At 50.6% G+C, this 15,050-nt stretch overlaps 1 protein-coding gene across 1 annotated transcript; it reads right to left on the bottom strand.

Moving 5' to 3' along the window:
• Positions 1 to 2,957: 2,957 nt before the first annotated feature.
• ARPIN (actin related protein 2/3 complex inhibitor) lies at positions 2,958 to 14,804 on the bottom strand. Its single transcript, XM_024766471.1, has 6 exons — positions 14,481 to 14,804; positions 11,761 to 11,836; positions 8,777 to 8,909; positions 5,439 to 5,645; positions 4,895 to 5,058; positions 2,958 to 4,047 (listed from the first exon to the last, which is right to left on the bottom strand). The coding sequence occupies exons 1-6, from the start codon at positions 14,768 to 14,770 to the stop codon at positions 4,039 to 4,041; spliced, it is 879 nt and encodes a 292-aa protein (XP_024622239.1). The 5' UTR covers positions 14,771 to 14,804; the 3' UTR covers positions 2,958 to 4,038.
• Between the last annotated feature and the right edge of the window lie 246 nt (positions 14,805 to 15,050).

Genomic DNA, 15,050 nt, shown 5'->3' with positions numbered 1-15,050 from the left:
TTGATCCACATGCATATGTATGTAGAGGGACACTCCACTTGGTAAAAGATTGGAAGTATATACACCAAAATATGAATAATAATTGTGTCTGATGGAATGGCAGCATCATAGTGTTCACCACAGGCCGGTGGAACCACACTGCTCTGATCAAAACCCTGGCTCTCTCCACCACCTGTGCACCTTGGGCAAGTGTCATCATTTGTAAAACAGGCATAACATCAGTTTCCTTTACTGTAAGACTAGTTTATTTCTACTTGAAAAAAAAAATTCTACTTACCTAAGACAGTTGGTATAGCACAAAAAGAGTTAATATTTGTAAGTACTCAGAGCAGTGCATGGTGTATAACTGAGTACTACATAAGTGATTTTAAAAATGGTGGTGGAATTATATTTTTTTCTTATTTTAAATTTTCTAAAATAAAATGTATTACTCTTGTAGCCAGAGTTTTTTTTTCATTTAAAAGAATCCAAAGGCAATAAATATGCACTGAAACTTGACAAAATATTTCAAATGTTGAGGAGGAATACCAAAAAAAATTCTGAAACAGAAGAATAATAAGTGAGACCTAGCTCTACCAACTATGAAAACCTACTCTGATAGGTCACATTGTCATTAAAGGGAGACTTATTGAAATATAATGGATAATTTAAGTGTAAGTGATTTTAATATGTGATGTGGAAGACATCATACCTTGACAGTGGGAAGGAATTCAGTGTGTTGGGATAACTGGTTAGCAATTTGAAAATAAGCAATTTAGTTATCTCCCTTCATACTCTCTCAAATTAAAGGCAGAGTGGAATACAGAGTTAAATATAAAACCAAGTAATAACTAGAGTGGAAGAAAATGATAGAGAATCTAACATCTAAAAAGAGTATATAAGCTTAGAAGCAATAAAAATCATAAAAAGTCAAGATATAGCTATACAAAAATTTTACGTTTGTAAGTCAATTTTTTTAATGGAAAAGTTTTTTAAATATGGCAAATGGTTATATTTAAAATATAAATACTGATAAACCAAAAAAACCTCCCCCCCTCAGTAATAAATGGGCAAAGGAACTGAGTAACAAATGAGGAAATACATCTAGAAAATGAACATGAAATAAAATCCTTAAGCTCACTATTAATGGGGGAAAAGCCTAATTAAAATTAAAGTATTAACTTAAAGTGTTATTTTTACCTTATCAAATATCAATTTTTAAAATATTATCATACCCAAGTCTAGCAAGGGTAGCGTGAAAGTAGTCCTCTCCTACCTTGCTGGTGAGATTATAATTTAGAACAACCCTTTTGGAAAGCAATTTGGCAATATAACAAGACCTTTACAGCCTCCAATGCAGGGGGCATGGGTTCAACCCCTGGTCAGGGAAGATCCCACATGCCGCAACGGCGTGGCCCCAAAAAAACAAAACAAAACAAACAGAAAAAAAAAACCCAAGACCTTTACAAAGAATTCCTAGATTCCCAGTAATCTGACCCCTAGGAATCCATCCCTAAACAAATAACCCTGGGAACTTCCCTGGCGGTCCAGCGGTTAAGCCTTCACCTTCCAGCGCAGGGGGTACAGGTTTGATCCCTGGTCCAGGAGCTAAGATCCCACATGCCTCGCTCCAAAAAAAGCAAAAGATAAAACAGAAGCAATATTGTAACAGATTCAATAAAGACTTTAAAAATGGTCCACATCAAAAAATCTTAACAAAACAAAACAAAATATAGTGGCGGGGGGAGGCAGGTGAGATTGAGGGAACTATGTAATTTACAATAGTTTTTGACACAGATAGCTCCAAAGAGGGATCAATTAATTACCCAAATTCTGGAAAATAATAGAGCTATTAAGGTAGTCAATTTTAAAAACAATGACATGAAGACTAGTGATATATTGATAGGAAGTAGTTATACAACATCAATTGAAAAAGGATTATCAAATTTTATGTGTTGGTATAAAATTGCAATGACCATGTACAGAAATTGCATATTCCAAGATCGGGCCACTCCCCCACCTCCATGGCCTTGCAGGTCCTCTTCTCTTGCTGGAAAGTCCCTTTACACCTGTCTACCTGAATTTCTTTCCATCTCCTCTGCCACTGCTATAGACTAAATCACTCTAGGCTCTCACCCCCACCACTGCAGCAGTCTCCTAGTTGGGCTCATTGCCTTCAGTTTCTCTGCAGTCAAGTGATCTTTGAAATACACAAATCAGATCTTATTACTCTCCTGGGGATCACTGGCTTCCAAGGTATTAAGGATAAAGTCCCAAAATACTTAACATGCTGAAGATGCCATGCCCAACCTCCCACCATTCTCTAAGCTCCAGCCACCATGGCCTTTTCCTTCCAGGAGCCCATCCCCACCCCACTGAGACACCAAGCCTAGTTGTTGCCCAGGGGCTCCCCCATTGACATGCCGTGCCTCCTCGTTTAGAATGGTGGCCTGCCCACATGAGCTTGCCATACCCTTTGGCCAGTGCTTTGGGCAACAGGATGCCCTCACTGGGTGCCTCTCCCCATGTCAGTGTCCCCAGTCCTCCTCCTGTTTAACCCCTCCCCTGGCCACCACATGGTTGAGGTCCCAGCATGCTCAACAGTGAGCCAGCCCCATTCAGACACAGGACACTAGCGAGGCGGCTTCTATAGTAGCTGAGGTAAGAGAACGAGTATGTGAACTAAGAAAAGGGCAACAAGAACAGAAGAGACCCGAGGGCAGTCCAGTGACCTGTGACTTCAGGTGGCCTAAATGAAGTGTTAACCCCAAGCCTCACAGCCATATTGTTGAGCCCAGGCTTAAATATGCAGGAAGGCAAATGAAAGTTTGAACCCTGATAATAAACGCTGGGACCTCAACCATGAAAACCATATGAAAAAAAATGGAGATAATAATCACATGTGCCTCTTGGGATTGTTGTGACAATTAAGTAAGATACTGGAAGTGCTTGGCACAAGTAATAGAACCAAGAAGCACTCAACAGTCAGGGACTATAATTATCATCACGGAAAGCATCTAGTGCTGTGTTTGACACATTAGGGGACTCCATAATTGTTAGTTTACCACCACCCCTCTTTCCCCTGAGAGAAGCAGGATCCACATTCCACCAAGTCCCTACCCATTCTTAGGACGTGTAGATTTCAACTCCAGATCTCTTCATAGATGTGGGTGTGGGCATACTACCCAGCAAGGCAATTGTTCATGACCAAAAAGATACGGCTTTCTTCTTATAGGGAGGTTGCTCAGTTTATACCTAATAATTACACAGTCAGTGTAGAGGAATCCTTCCTGAAGATTTACTCATTCGTAAAAAGTTCTCAAGGTACAAAACAAGAAAAAAGGTGTTGTCCAAAATGTGGCCTGGCAGAATGAGTCAGAGAGTTGGAGACCAGCTGGCCACCCCTGTGAACGCTCTCAGCCTCCCTGAAAAGAGCATTCCCAGGAAAGCCGCCAAAGGAGGTCAGGAGACAGGAACCCCCAGGGTGGCAGAGAACCAGAGGAGGAATAAAGAACTGGCAGCTCTGGGGACTGAAAAGGGCACAGGGGACAAGGAGGCTTGAGCAGGAGGGCAGAGGCTACAGCACAGAGTGCTGGGGAGGAGGGCAATTGCAGAAGGAAAGCAGGAAATACAACAAGGACAGAAGAAGGAGGCCCCGCTCACTTCTCCTCTGAGCCACTCTGCATGCAGGTGAGGGATTCCCCACCAGTTCTGCACCAAAACCAAGTCCAGTTCTTCTGACTGCCCTGGGGGACTTGCCCCCTGCCTGCCTCCAGAAACAAGGCTGCCACTCAGGGTGAGGGCCACCATGAAAATGTCTAGGAAGGCTAGACTCACATCCAGGGAGGGACCCTCCATGAGCCACAGGCTGGGGCCCCACGTCTAACGTCAGGCTCTTGCGTTTGATTTTAGCAGAGCTTGTTCAAAGAGTATTCCACAGTAGCTGTAGGGAAGAACCAGGCAAGGCTTGGTGGACCTGCTCTCTCGAGCTCCAGAGTGAAAGTTGATGGAAGAAATGCTCAACAGTGGGCCCCGGAGGCACCCCATCTCTCACTGACCTCAGTCGTCCTAGAGGTAAAGTAAAGAGATATGAACAGAGCACATTTCGTAAAAGTCTTCTACCGTCATCAGACAAACAAGGGTTCGAATGAGTGGTACCAGCGGGGCCCACGGCTACCTGCCTTGGCCTCATCTCATTAGTGTTGGCCCAGGGAGCCAGCCTGGCAACTCCAATTGTTTTTTAGTCCAAGACTCACTCTATTAAGACAAAAGGGAACCCACTCCCTCTATCTGCCCCTGCTTTCTCTGGCAAATATCATCATCTTCATCACCTAGATAAAGAGCCCATTTTTCTGAGACTTTGTTTTAAACGTTCAATCTGGGGCCTTTTGACACCAAATCAAATCTTCAGGTGAAATATACCTCAAAATACCAAATCAACCGTGAGTAGGCTGAGGATCAACTAGGAGGCTGAACTTTGGGCTAAAATAACTATTAAGGACCAGGCAGCCATTTTCCAGCCACTCTGGGCAGGGAGCCCAGAACAAAGGGGGGAAAAACGCTCATTCAGCTGCTCAACATGGCTAATGTATTCACTTGAAGTAGAAATGTTTGGAGCCTTAATGGAATTAAGCCTCCTTGGTTCCCCTCTGCACTCCCTTCCTTCCATCCCTTGCTTTCATAAATCTTTGGGGCTCTCTTGTTGATTGGCACAGTTCAGACCCACCAAAAAGAAAGGTCCCTTCATACCTTGAGGGAATTTTCCTGATGCTAACACACTCTCAGCAATTCCACCAAAGCTGGGGAGTAAAGTTTATGCTGCCGTCCTACACCCAACCACAACCAGTGCATACAAACTCCTGCCAGGAGATGAACCACACCAACTCCAGGTCCACGGTTATCTCCCCAGACCTACCCACTCCTCGTCCTCGGCGCCGTCCCCCTGCTCTCGGGTCTCCACTGCAGCCCCCTCTGAAGACTTTTGGGCCATGATGTTGTCTGTCCAGGATGCCCCCATCTTCCCATCACCAGTGAAATTACACTTGGTCACTGTTCCAGCCTCGAGTTTGGCTAATGAATCTGAAAGGAGAAGTTGAAGGCCTCTCTCCATGTGGCAGAAACATAGTGGGGGCTGGCCCATTCTGCTGGGGTCCCCTAGGCCTGAGTGTGCTCAGGGAGGCCCTGGATGGGACCCCCGAGGCAATGGATAGGAGAGGTCACCCACAGGAACCATGGGGTTGGGCAGCACCCCAGGATCCAAAGTGTTCAGGCTATTGGCCCCAAAGCACTTGCCCAGGGACTTAGGAATAAATCTCAAGGGGTCTTGTCCACGGGGAGGCCAGATGTGGCCTGCTCCATGAACTCGAAGCAGGAGGGGTGGGTAAGCCTCAGACAGGAGGCCAGGAGCCCCCACAGGCCATATAGAAGCATCAGGCCACAGTGAGGGCTGCACTGCTCACCCAGGAAGGGGCCGTCGCCTCGAGTTTTCAGCCGTACCCCAGCCCCCAGCTCGAGCTCCACGGCCTCCATCTCCGACTCAGGCATCCAGAATGCCACTGTCTGGTCGGGGGTGAGGCTCTCCGTCAGCGCAAGCAGCTCTGGCTTGTTCACCAGCCCCTTCAGCACCTCAGGCGTGAGTCTGTCGGTGTTCCCCTTGGCTTCCACCTCTGCAGGCACACAGCACGAGACAGTCATTACCACCGTAATAGCAAGCACTCTAGGAGGGCTTTTTAGGAGCCAGGTGAGGCCTCCGTGTTGTACACGCTCACAACCACCCGAAGGTAGGGGCTCTGAGTTCACATTCTGCCAGTACTCAAGGAACGCATCACAGAGGAGTTACGGCTACGGGCTCTGGAGCCAGGCTAGCTGGTGCAAATCTGCTTACATGCTATGTGACCACAGGCAAGTTACTTAACCTCTCTCTGTGCCTGACAAATAAGGATAAAAGAGGTACCTACCCGATGGGAGTGATGTGACATGTGAAAGAAATATCGAATGCAGGTAAAGCACTTAGCATGGGGACTGGCACTCAGCAAGTGTCAATGTTTTTACTATCCCTATTCACAGATGAGAAAATTAAGGCTTAGACAGGTTAAGTAATTTGCCCAAGGTTACAGAGCTAGTCAGTGGAGGAGGCAGGATTCAAGCCCTTCACACAATTCTGCCTTCCCACTGAGACCCCAGTGACCAGGCAGGGTTCTCTCTGGGCTCTCAGGGACTCCCTGGCTGGGGTGGGGTCTGCTGGAACCAGCAGCAAACTTTGGTGGTCCTCATACTCTCTACTGGCCTGCTCGTCCTGGCTCGGGCAGAGCGCAGAGGCTCAGGGAAGGTTCCAACAGCCTGTCACCCGCCTACCCTGAAAGTCCCAAATCTGCTAATCCCAGGGCGGGGGCAGCATGGAGCGGGGAGTTCCGGTCCCAGACTAAGAAGTGAGAACTTGCAGCGTTGAGAGTATGGCAACCCCAGTGCCATCTACTGGCTGCCTTCCCCACACTGATACCCAGGCGGCCGCGGGTCCTGAACACCAGACCATGCTCCATTTGTGGTGTAAAACCTCTGCCAAGCTCTGTCAGGGACGCCTTCTGGGATTCCCTAGACACCTTGCTCACACAGAGAACTTTCTCCTCAACCCTCACCCTGCCCACTGTCCCCCAGACAAGCCACCTCATCTCCTACTTCACAAGATAACAGAAGCCAGAGGTGGGGCCACGACCTACCTGTCCAGTTACCTAGAACCACAAGAAACCTCTCCTCCTTCCCATCTGTCTCAAAGGACAAGGTGTCTCCCCTCCTGCCTCAGGCCAGCTCATCTGGGCCCCAGACCGCACCCCCTCCCATCTCCTCCAGGACTTGCCTCTCCTTCTCCTCTCTTGGATCTTTCCTTACCACCTACCTGCTTTCCAGCTCTGGCACCCACTACTCTAGACACTGTTCACCCCCCACCAGTCACTGGGGAGCATGTCACTGTGAAGCCACTGGATGCTCCGCAGTCCCGACTTACCTGGGCCTTGGGCACCGCCTGACCCCATTGTTACTCCTCACCCCTGGGCTTCGCTGGGCTTCAGAGACACACACCTGCCCCACCCCGCTCAGACCCCGCCAGCGTTCCCTCCCCTGCTCCTTACAAGGCTCCTTCCCTGTCCACCCCCGTTGTTGCTGTTCCCCAGGACAACTTCCTGGCTGATTCTGTCCACTGGCACAGCTTCAATACGACCCGTGTGTGATGATTCCAAAATACCTGCTGTCAGCCCAGCCCTCTTCCTGGGTTCTAGAACTGTACCAAGTCCCTAGTGCACATCTACCTCTACCTGGAAGCACCACCACGTGGCTAATGCCATGTGTCCCAAACAGATATCTTCTCCCCAAACCTCCTCCTCTTGCACCTCCATCTCCCAAACCTGGCACCTGAGCCCAAATCCTGGGGTCATCCCTGACTCCCCCCATATCCAAACAAACACCGAGGCCATGGTCCCTCCTCTATCTTGAGTCTGCCCAGTCTCTCCATCCTCACTGACCAGTCCTTAATCCTGGGCCTCTTATCTCCCTCCTAGATGCCATCATGGCCTCCTAACAGCCTCCTGGTCTCCAGTCTCTTCACTTCCCCAGGGACTTTAAAAAGCAAATCTGGACTTCTGTGGTGGTGCAGTGGTTAAGAATCCGCCTGCCGATGCAGGGGACACAGGTTCGAGCCCTGGTCCAGGAAGATCCCACATGCCGTGGAGCAACTGAGCCCGCATGCCACAACTACTGAAGCCCGAGTGCCTAGAGGCTGTGCTCCGCAACAAGAGAAGCCACTGCAATAAGAAGCCCACGCACCACAACGAAGAGTAGCCCCCGCTCACTGCGACTAAAGAAAGCCCACATGCAGCAACGAAGACCCAACGCAGCCAAACATAAATAAATTTATTTTAAAAAAGAGCAAATCTAATCATATCACTCACCTAACTTAAAACCACTCACGCAGAGCTCCCCTGCACCCTCGACTGAGTGCCCTCTCTGCAGGGCTGCTCTTCACCTTCGGGAGCCCTCAGTTCCCAGAATGCCCTTGGCACCCTGCCCCCTCTCTGAAACACCCTTCCAAGCCCTGGCACCCTGCTGATACCTGCTTGTCTTTCAGGATCCAGTACTGGCATTCCCTCCTCCAGGGCACCTCCCCCAACCGCACCTGCCTGGGCTCAGAGCCCCCGCTAGGGCTCCAGTCATGGCGTGCCCATCTCCTCTACCAGCCTGAGAACGGCTTGTGTGCAAGTCCACGTCTTGCTCGTCCCTGAACCCTCAGCATGCAGTTCAGGGTCTGGCACACGGTGGATTCTCACTAAATGTTCAGATACTTAGTGAGCAACTGAAAGCATGAATGGATAAAATGATAGAGGGATGATGAGTACCCACTCAACCTCAAAACCTTCTCACATGGGGCAGACAGCAAGGAGGTCCTTCTCCAGCCAAAATTGGGAAGAGGAATAAGATCACAAAGGGCCCAAGAACCAAGTGAGCATTTTGGCAGGAAAATGGAGGCCACCTGGCCTGGGCTCTGCACTAAGGCAGGTTCATGGACGATTCTGCCAGACTGCAAGAGATGGCAGGAGCTGGGAAGGCACCCAGGTCCTCAGCACTGAGGTAGGGCACCGGGGATCCTCTGAGTGAATGGGGGGCAGGAAGAGTCCAGCCAGGGGCCCCTCAGGCCAAACGTGGGCTTCAAGGCTGAGAAGACACTTTCTAGGGACCAAGAGACCTCTGGAGACAAAGGAAGACCACAGTGTATGAAGGCTCTGAGGGAGAAAGGGCGAAGGGTACCTACTATAGGATGACATGAGGAAGCCTGTGTTCACCTTCCTGGTGGCGCTGAAGTTGGGCTCGATTTCATTTCCCTTGGGGTCGAACTTACGGCAATGGATGTGACTAGGCCGGATATACAGCACGTAGTAGCGCTCCTGGGGCCAAGCAGAGAGACAGTGAGGGGCTGCTTCATTCCCTTCAGCCTTCAACACAACACACACTCCCCACGTGCTCCGGTTGCAGCCCTCCCAACCTCACTCTCTACCCCAGAATCCCACCCCACCTCCAAAAGATATTCAAGCTGGCCACAGGCTTCCACTCCCAATATTCATTCATTCATTCATTCATTCATTCATGTGTTTAGTAGAGCACTTGCCACACATAATGAACCATGGCTAGACGTCCATGAGAGGGCAGGCTCAGAGCCTGACCCCAAGGCCTCCACATGTGAGAGACAGAAAGAATATACAGAAAACCATAACCCAAGCACCAAGGAGCCCAAATACCATGAAGCAGAAGCAGCCAAGATGCCATGGAAAGGGCACTGAAATGGAGTTCTGAGTGAGGACAGCCACTGTGCCTCTTCCAACAGATGTGAGTCCTGGAGCAAATCACCGCTAGCCTCAGTTTCCCCTGTTGCCTGGAGACAACACGATGTCTACTTTCAGGCACGTTGTAAGGGTTCAAGGAGCAAGCACAGTATAAAGCATGAAATGTGCTGTAAATGCTCTTTGCCAGCTGTCCTAATCAAAACAGGAGACTGACGACACTGTAGATCAACTATACATCAATAAAAAGTTAAATAAATATTATAATAAAACACACACACAAAACAGGAGATTAAAGAAAAGGAAACCACTTCCTGGGAGAAACAGAGAAGGCAAGGTCTCAGAGTGGGGAGAAACCTGCAACTGTGGGATAAGGGTGTAGGAAGAATATTAAGAGCCTGGACAAGTACATAAAATAAAAGTCAAGGTCCTGTGTGGATGTTTGAGCAATGCAGGACCCTGAGAGGTCTCATGGGAGTCCAGGCTGGGGAAGCAAGTGGGGGATCAGCCTTGAGTTGGCATTTGGAGTTTGCATTTTATGTGGTAGACTAGAAGGAATCCTGAAAGGTTTTTGGACAGCAGTGAGACCCTGAGAGATGTCTTTCAGGAGACAAGCTGATAGCAGGGCAGGAATGGGCGCTGGGTGCAGCCAGAAGGCAGGAGAGGGGGTGCAAGGTTTAGTCAGGACAGGCTGAGTTCCTGAGGGCCCATGTGAGGTGAGCAGACATGGAAAGAGGAAGGGAGGGGAGGGGAAAATGGTCAAGGTAGGAGGCCTGCAGGACTAGGCATTACTCACCTGGGGGAGGGGGGAGGGGAGACAGTGGAGGTTTGCAGGCTGGTGGTCGGGGGCGTCTAGTGCACTATCATTAGGAAACAAGGAGTTGGAGAAGGCAAGTTTGGAGAGGGGCTGGAGGACACCCTGCCTGTGGAGGACGGCCGAGGTGGGCCAGCTCCACTCAGCTACTGCTGGGCTCTCCTGGGCAGGCTGGCTAGGGCTCCAGACTGCTGTGCTCAGCCTGCTGACCTGCGTGCTAAGGAGGGGAGGGTGCAGCAAAGCATCTCTTGACCTGAAACTAGTGCTGAGCCGGAGCTGAGGCTGTTCACATGGGGTGTGGGTGAAAAACCAGCTGTGTGTAGCCCCAGGCCTCTGGCCTGCCTCAAGAAGGGATTTAATGAGCTCGGTTCTACAGATCAAGGAGATAAGGTGGTCAGCACATCTGGGTGGGGTTATTTGGTGGGGGGTGGAGATTTAGAATTAGTGCTCAGGAAAGAAACACTGGCTAGTACAGAATGGAGAATGCCAGGTGTGTCCATGGACATCTGAGATGGGCGGGTGATAAAGGGCATAACCCCAGGAGGCTCAGAGGACAAGAGGAGAAGGGCATGGACATGGGAACCGAAGCCCCGGGCAACGTGACTTGACACTCAGGCTGGAAACAAAGGCCCAGAACTCAGCAACCCTCCTCCTACCTCAACGCTCTCACACCCCTACACACGTGGAGGTCCAGGTCCACAACAGTGACCTGCTTTATAAAAATCCAACATTCCAAAACACCCAGCCACACAGTGATATTAAAAGACGTGCAAGGGAATTCCCTGGCAGTCCCGTGGTTAGGACTCCGCGCTTCTACTGCAGGGAGCCAGGGTTTGATCCCTGGTCAGGGAATTAAGATCCTTCAAGCCTCGCAGTTCAGCCAAAAAGAAAAGAAAAAAAAAAAGATGTGTAAACCCATGCTAAGATATTCACCACTCTGCAAATGCAGTCACTTCAAGGCGTCTTCTAACAGCAAACTCCAACAGTGCATTTAAAGTAATTCAATTTTAAACAATTCAAAGTACACACGACTTCCCAGCTACAGAGCTGGTACCCCTAAAGGGGAAGGTCACTGTTGACCTTGCACCCACATAGGAAGATAACTTCACTCTGACCTTGTCCATCAGGTCCGGAGGCAGTGGGAACCACCAGGCCAGAGGACAGGAGTTGGACCTTCAGCCCCAGAATAAAGAGCCACTCATCCTGCCTACCCAGCAAGCTTCCCAGCACTCTAAATTTGTTCCATCAGAAGGTGACAGGACCTCTTCAGAAGGCAGGCCTTCCAGCCCACTCAGAACACACAGCCTGAGTCCTGAACCACTCACCTCATCCTTTCCTGCTCTCAGCCCTCCCAGTCCTGGCCCCAAACACACCCCTCGGGTTTAGGGCCTGGTCTGTCTTCTCAGCAAGAATCCAGGCCCTCCCATCAAACCCAGCACAGCCCTAACTGACCTCTTCCATCTGTCGCCCCTTTTGGCTGCTAATCTCCCAACCAACACCCCCCCCCCACCTGCCCTGTGAGCCCCTCAAGGAAAGAGCTGGACCCCAAGTCTTGGCACTAGCAGAGCCAAGCAGAGAGATGCTTTGGTGGGTGAGGACCCCGAAGCCAGTGCCCTGCGGGTGCCCCCAGGGAAACATCCTCACCTTCCTGCCATGGTCATCCAAGATGCTGTGCCGAGATACATCGACCAGTTCTCCTTCCAGTAGGACGCCATTCCCCCTAAGGATGAGAGAGAATGAGGGCTCAACTGGTTCTGTCAGTCCTCAGGCAAGAACCACAAGTGCAATGGCCCAGGTCAGGGTCTGCACTAGGACAGAAGCAAGTCCCAGGTGTGTCTCCCATTTACCTGGTCCCTGGGCAGGCCCAGTATGATGCAGCCCCTTTCTCTGGGCTCCCACACTGGGCCCCCACTCCTCTGAGGGTCCCAAAGGCTGGGGCACCATCTGGAGGTTAGGAAGGAACATTGACAGGCTGCAAGACTGAGCTATGGCCCCTCCTGCAGGGGGTTACTGTAACCAGAGCCTCAGTCTTCTTATCCACCAAATGGGAGAGTAATAGCCACCTCACTCTGCTTCTATGACAATAACATATGATCATGAATATGAAGGCGCTTTGTAAACTATTAAGTGTTTACTAAATATAAAGGACTTTACTTTTTTTAAATATCTTTATTGGAGTATAATTGCTTTACAATGTTGTGTTAGTTCCTGCTGTATAACAAAGTGAATCAGCTATATGTATACATATATCCCCATATCCCCTCCCTCTTGCGTCTCCCTCCCACCCTCCTTACCTCACTCCTCTAGGTGGTCTCAAAGCACGAAGCTGATCTCCCTGTGCTATCCAGCTGCTTCCCACTAGCTATCTGTTATACATTTGGTTGTGTATTTATGTCAATGCTACTCTCTCACTTTGTCCCAGCTTAACCTTCCCCCTCCCCGTGTCCTCAAGTCCATTCTCTACATCTGTGCCTTTGTTCCTGTCCTGCCCCTAGGTTCATCAAAACCTTTTTTTTTTTTTTGGATTCCATATATATGTGTTAGCATACAGTATTTGCTTTTCTCTTTCTGACTTACTTCACTCTGTATGACAGACTCTGGGTCCATCCACCTCACTACAAATAACTCAATTTCATTTCTTTTTATGGCTGAGTAATATTCCATTGTATATATGTGCCACATCTTCTTTGTCCATTCATCTGTCGATGGACACTTAGGTTGCTTCCATGACCTGGCTATTGTAAATAGTGCTACAATGAACATTGTGGTACATGACTCTTTTTTTTAAATTATTTTTTAAATTTATTTATTTTTGGCTGTGTTGGGTCTTTGTTGCTGCATGCAGGCTTTCTCTAGTTGCAGGGGGCAGGGGCTACTCTTTGTTGTGGTACGCCAGCTTCTCATTGTGGTGGCTTCTCTTGTTGCAGAGCACGGGCTCTAGGTGTGTGGGCTTCAGTAGTTGTGGCACGCGGGCTCAGTAGTTGTGGCTCGGAGGCTCTAGAACGCAGGCTCAGTAGCTGTGGCGCACCGGCTTAGCTGCTCCGCGGCATGTGGGATCTCCCCAGACCAGGGCTCAAACCTGTGTCCCCTGAATTGGTAGGTGGATTCTTAACCACTGTGCCACCAGGGAAGCCCCATGACTCTTTTAGAATTATGGTTTTCTCAGGGTATATGCCCAGTAGTGGGATTGCTGGGTCATATGGTAATTCTTTTTTAGTTTTTCAAGGAACCTCCTTACTGTTCTCCATAGTGGCTGTATCAATTTACATTCCCACCAACAGTGCAAGAGGGTTCCCTTTTCTCCACACCCTCTCCAGCATTTATTGTTTGTAGATTTTTTGATGATGGCCATTCTGACCGGAGGACTTTACTTTTTTATTTCACCAAATTTTTGGGGGGGGGGCGGGGTCTAAGCTGCTATAAAGTATCTTCCCTCTGCACCTGTTTTAAAGCACTTTCATATTCCTGTCCTCATTCGTATCCACTTTAGAAGTGGAGAAACCCAGACTCAGAAGTTTCGTGACGAGCCCGAGATCGCAGGGTCCCTCACTGAGAGGAGCTGGACCCCCGCTTCCCAATTCTAGTTTTCATAAAAGCAGAACCTGGGGACTTCCTTTTCTGGAACCACGGAAATGGGAGAGGGGTGGGGGCAGCTGAAGGGATGGGGATGAAAAGTGAAAACACCCTGGACCTTACTTGCCCCTACCGCACCCCGCCCCTTGCGCCCTTCATTCTTTAGTGTTTGTAATTGCAAATTGAATCGTCCATTCGTTCTCATGACCTCGGCGTCCGTGATGGCAGGGCCTGGCCCTCCGGATCTAACACGCCCTCCAGACAGGCCCTGCCCCTCCCGCGGCCCTGCCAAGCCAACTCCCACCCGCTGTTGCCGTCCAGCAGGACACTGCCCCTTCCGGAGCGGGGTGCAGCCCGTGCAAAAGCCAGAAGGCAGGGCTTCCCTGGTGGCGCAGTGGTTGATAAAAAAAAAAAAAAAAAAAAAAAAAAAAAAAAAAGCCAGAAGGCAAGGCAGCGGGGTGAAGCTTAGAGTCACCGGGGTGGGGTTGAGACAAAGGCTGACGTGAAGTAAGCACCGCCTTTTGAGCCCTGCTTGGGAGTCGGGACCGACCCTCGGTGAGCTTCACGCCGATCAGTGTCTCAGGGGGGTGCGCTCCGAGGGGAGCGCAGGGAGGAGCGGTCTGGAGGCCAGGGAGGTCTTTGGCGAGCCCCGCCCTTCCTCCCACCCGCACCCGACCCCGCTAGCGCACCCCCTCCCCCTGCCAACCAGGGAGCCCGGATTCAAAGCTGAGCCTCGGGAGCCAACGGAGGCCGGGCCCGGGAAGCGGTGGGGAGACGCGGGCGGAGCCTACCCCTGGTGGGCGGCGGGGTTCCAGGCCCCGGGCAGCCGCGCGCTCTGAACCGCCTTGTTCCGGAGGGCGCTGTCGTGGTAGATGCGGCTCATTCTCCCCACGGCCGCGGCGCCCTCAAGGCCTGGCGCAAGGAGCCTGCACGCGGGGCTGGGAGCACCGCGAGGTGGGGTACAGCGAGGGGAAGCACCGGCAGGACACGCGGAGACCAGCAATTCCCAGCCGCAGATCCGGGACCGGCGCGGCCCGGCCCCGGGCGTTCCCGCGCGGGATTTAAAGGGGCCGAGCCCCATTCCTGCCCGTGGGACCTTGCTTGGCGGGAGGTGGGCTTCCCTGAAGACCCGGCTGGGACCTTAGCCCCGAGGGTGGGGGTGAGGAAGGGAGCCACTCCCTTCTCTTTCTCTCCCTCTTCCTTGTTACTAGAAGGAGACCCCTGCCCCACACACGCACAAAGGGGAAATTGAGGCCCAGAGAGCCTATAGGATCAGCTCTGAAAGGATGAGTTTCCAGAGAGCAGGAATGGGAAAAAGGGAACAGTCCTCAGGGACGGCGGGGTGCTAAGTACAGACCTGC

This window comes from Neophocaena asiaeorientalis, unplaced genomic scaffold (genome assembly GCF_003031525.2).
Source record: "Neophocaena asiaeorientalis asiaeorientalis breed wild unplaced genomic scaffold, Neophocaena_asiaeorientalis_V1.1 scaffold346, whole genome shotgun sequence".
In the NCBI taxonomy this organism is placed as follows: Eukaryota; Metazoa; Chordata; class Mammalia; order Artiodactyla; family Phocoenidae; genus Neophocaena; species Neophocaena asiaeorientalis.
The sequence above is the reverse complement of the archived record's forward strand: the minus strand, read 5'-3'. Positions and strand labels throughout refer to the sequence as shown.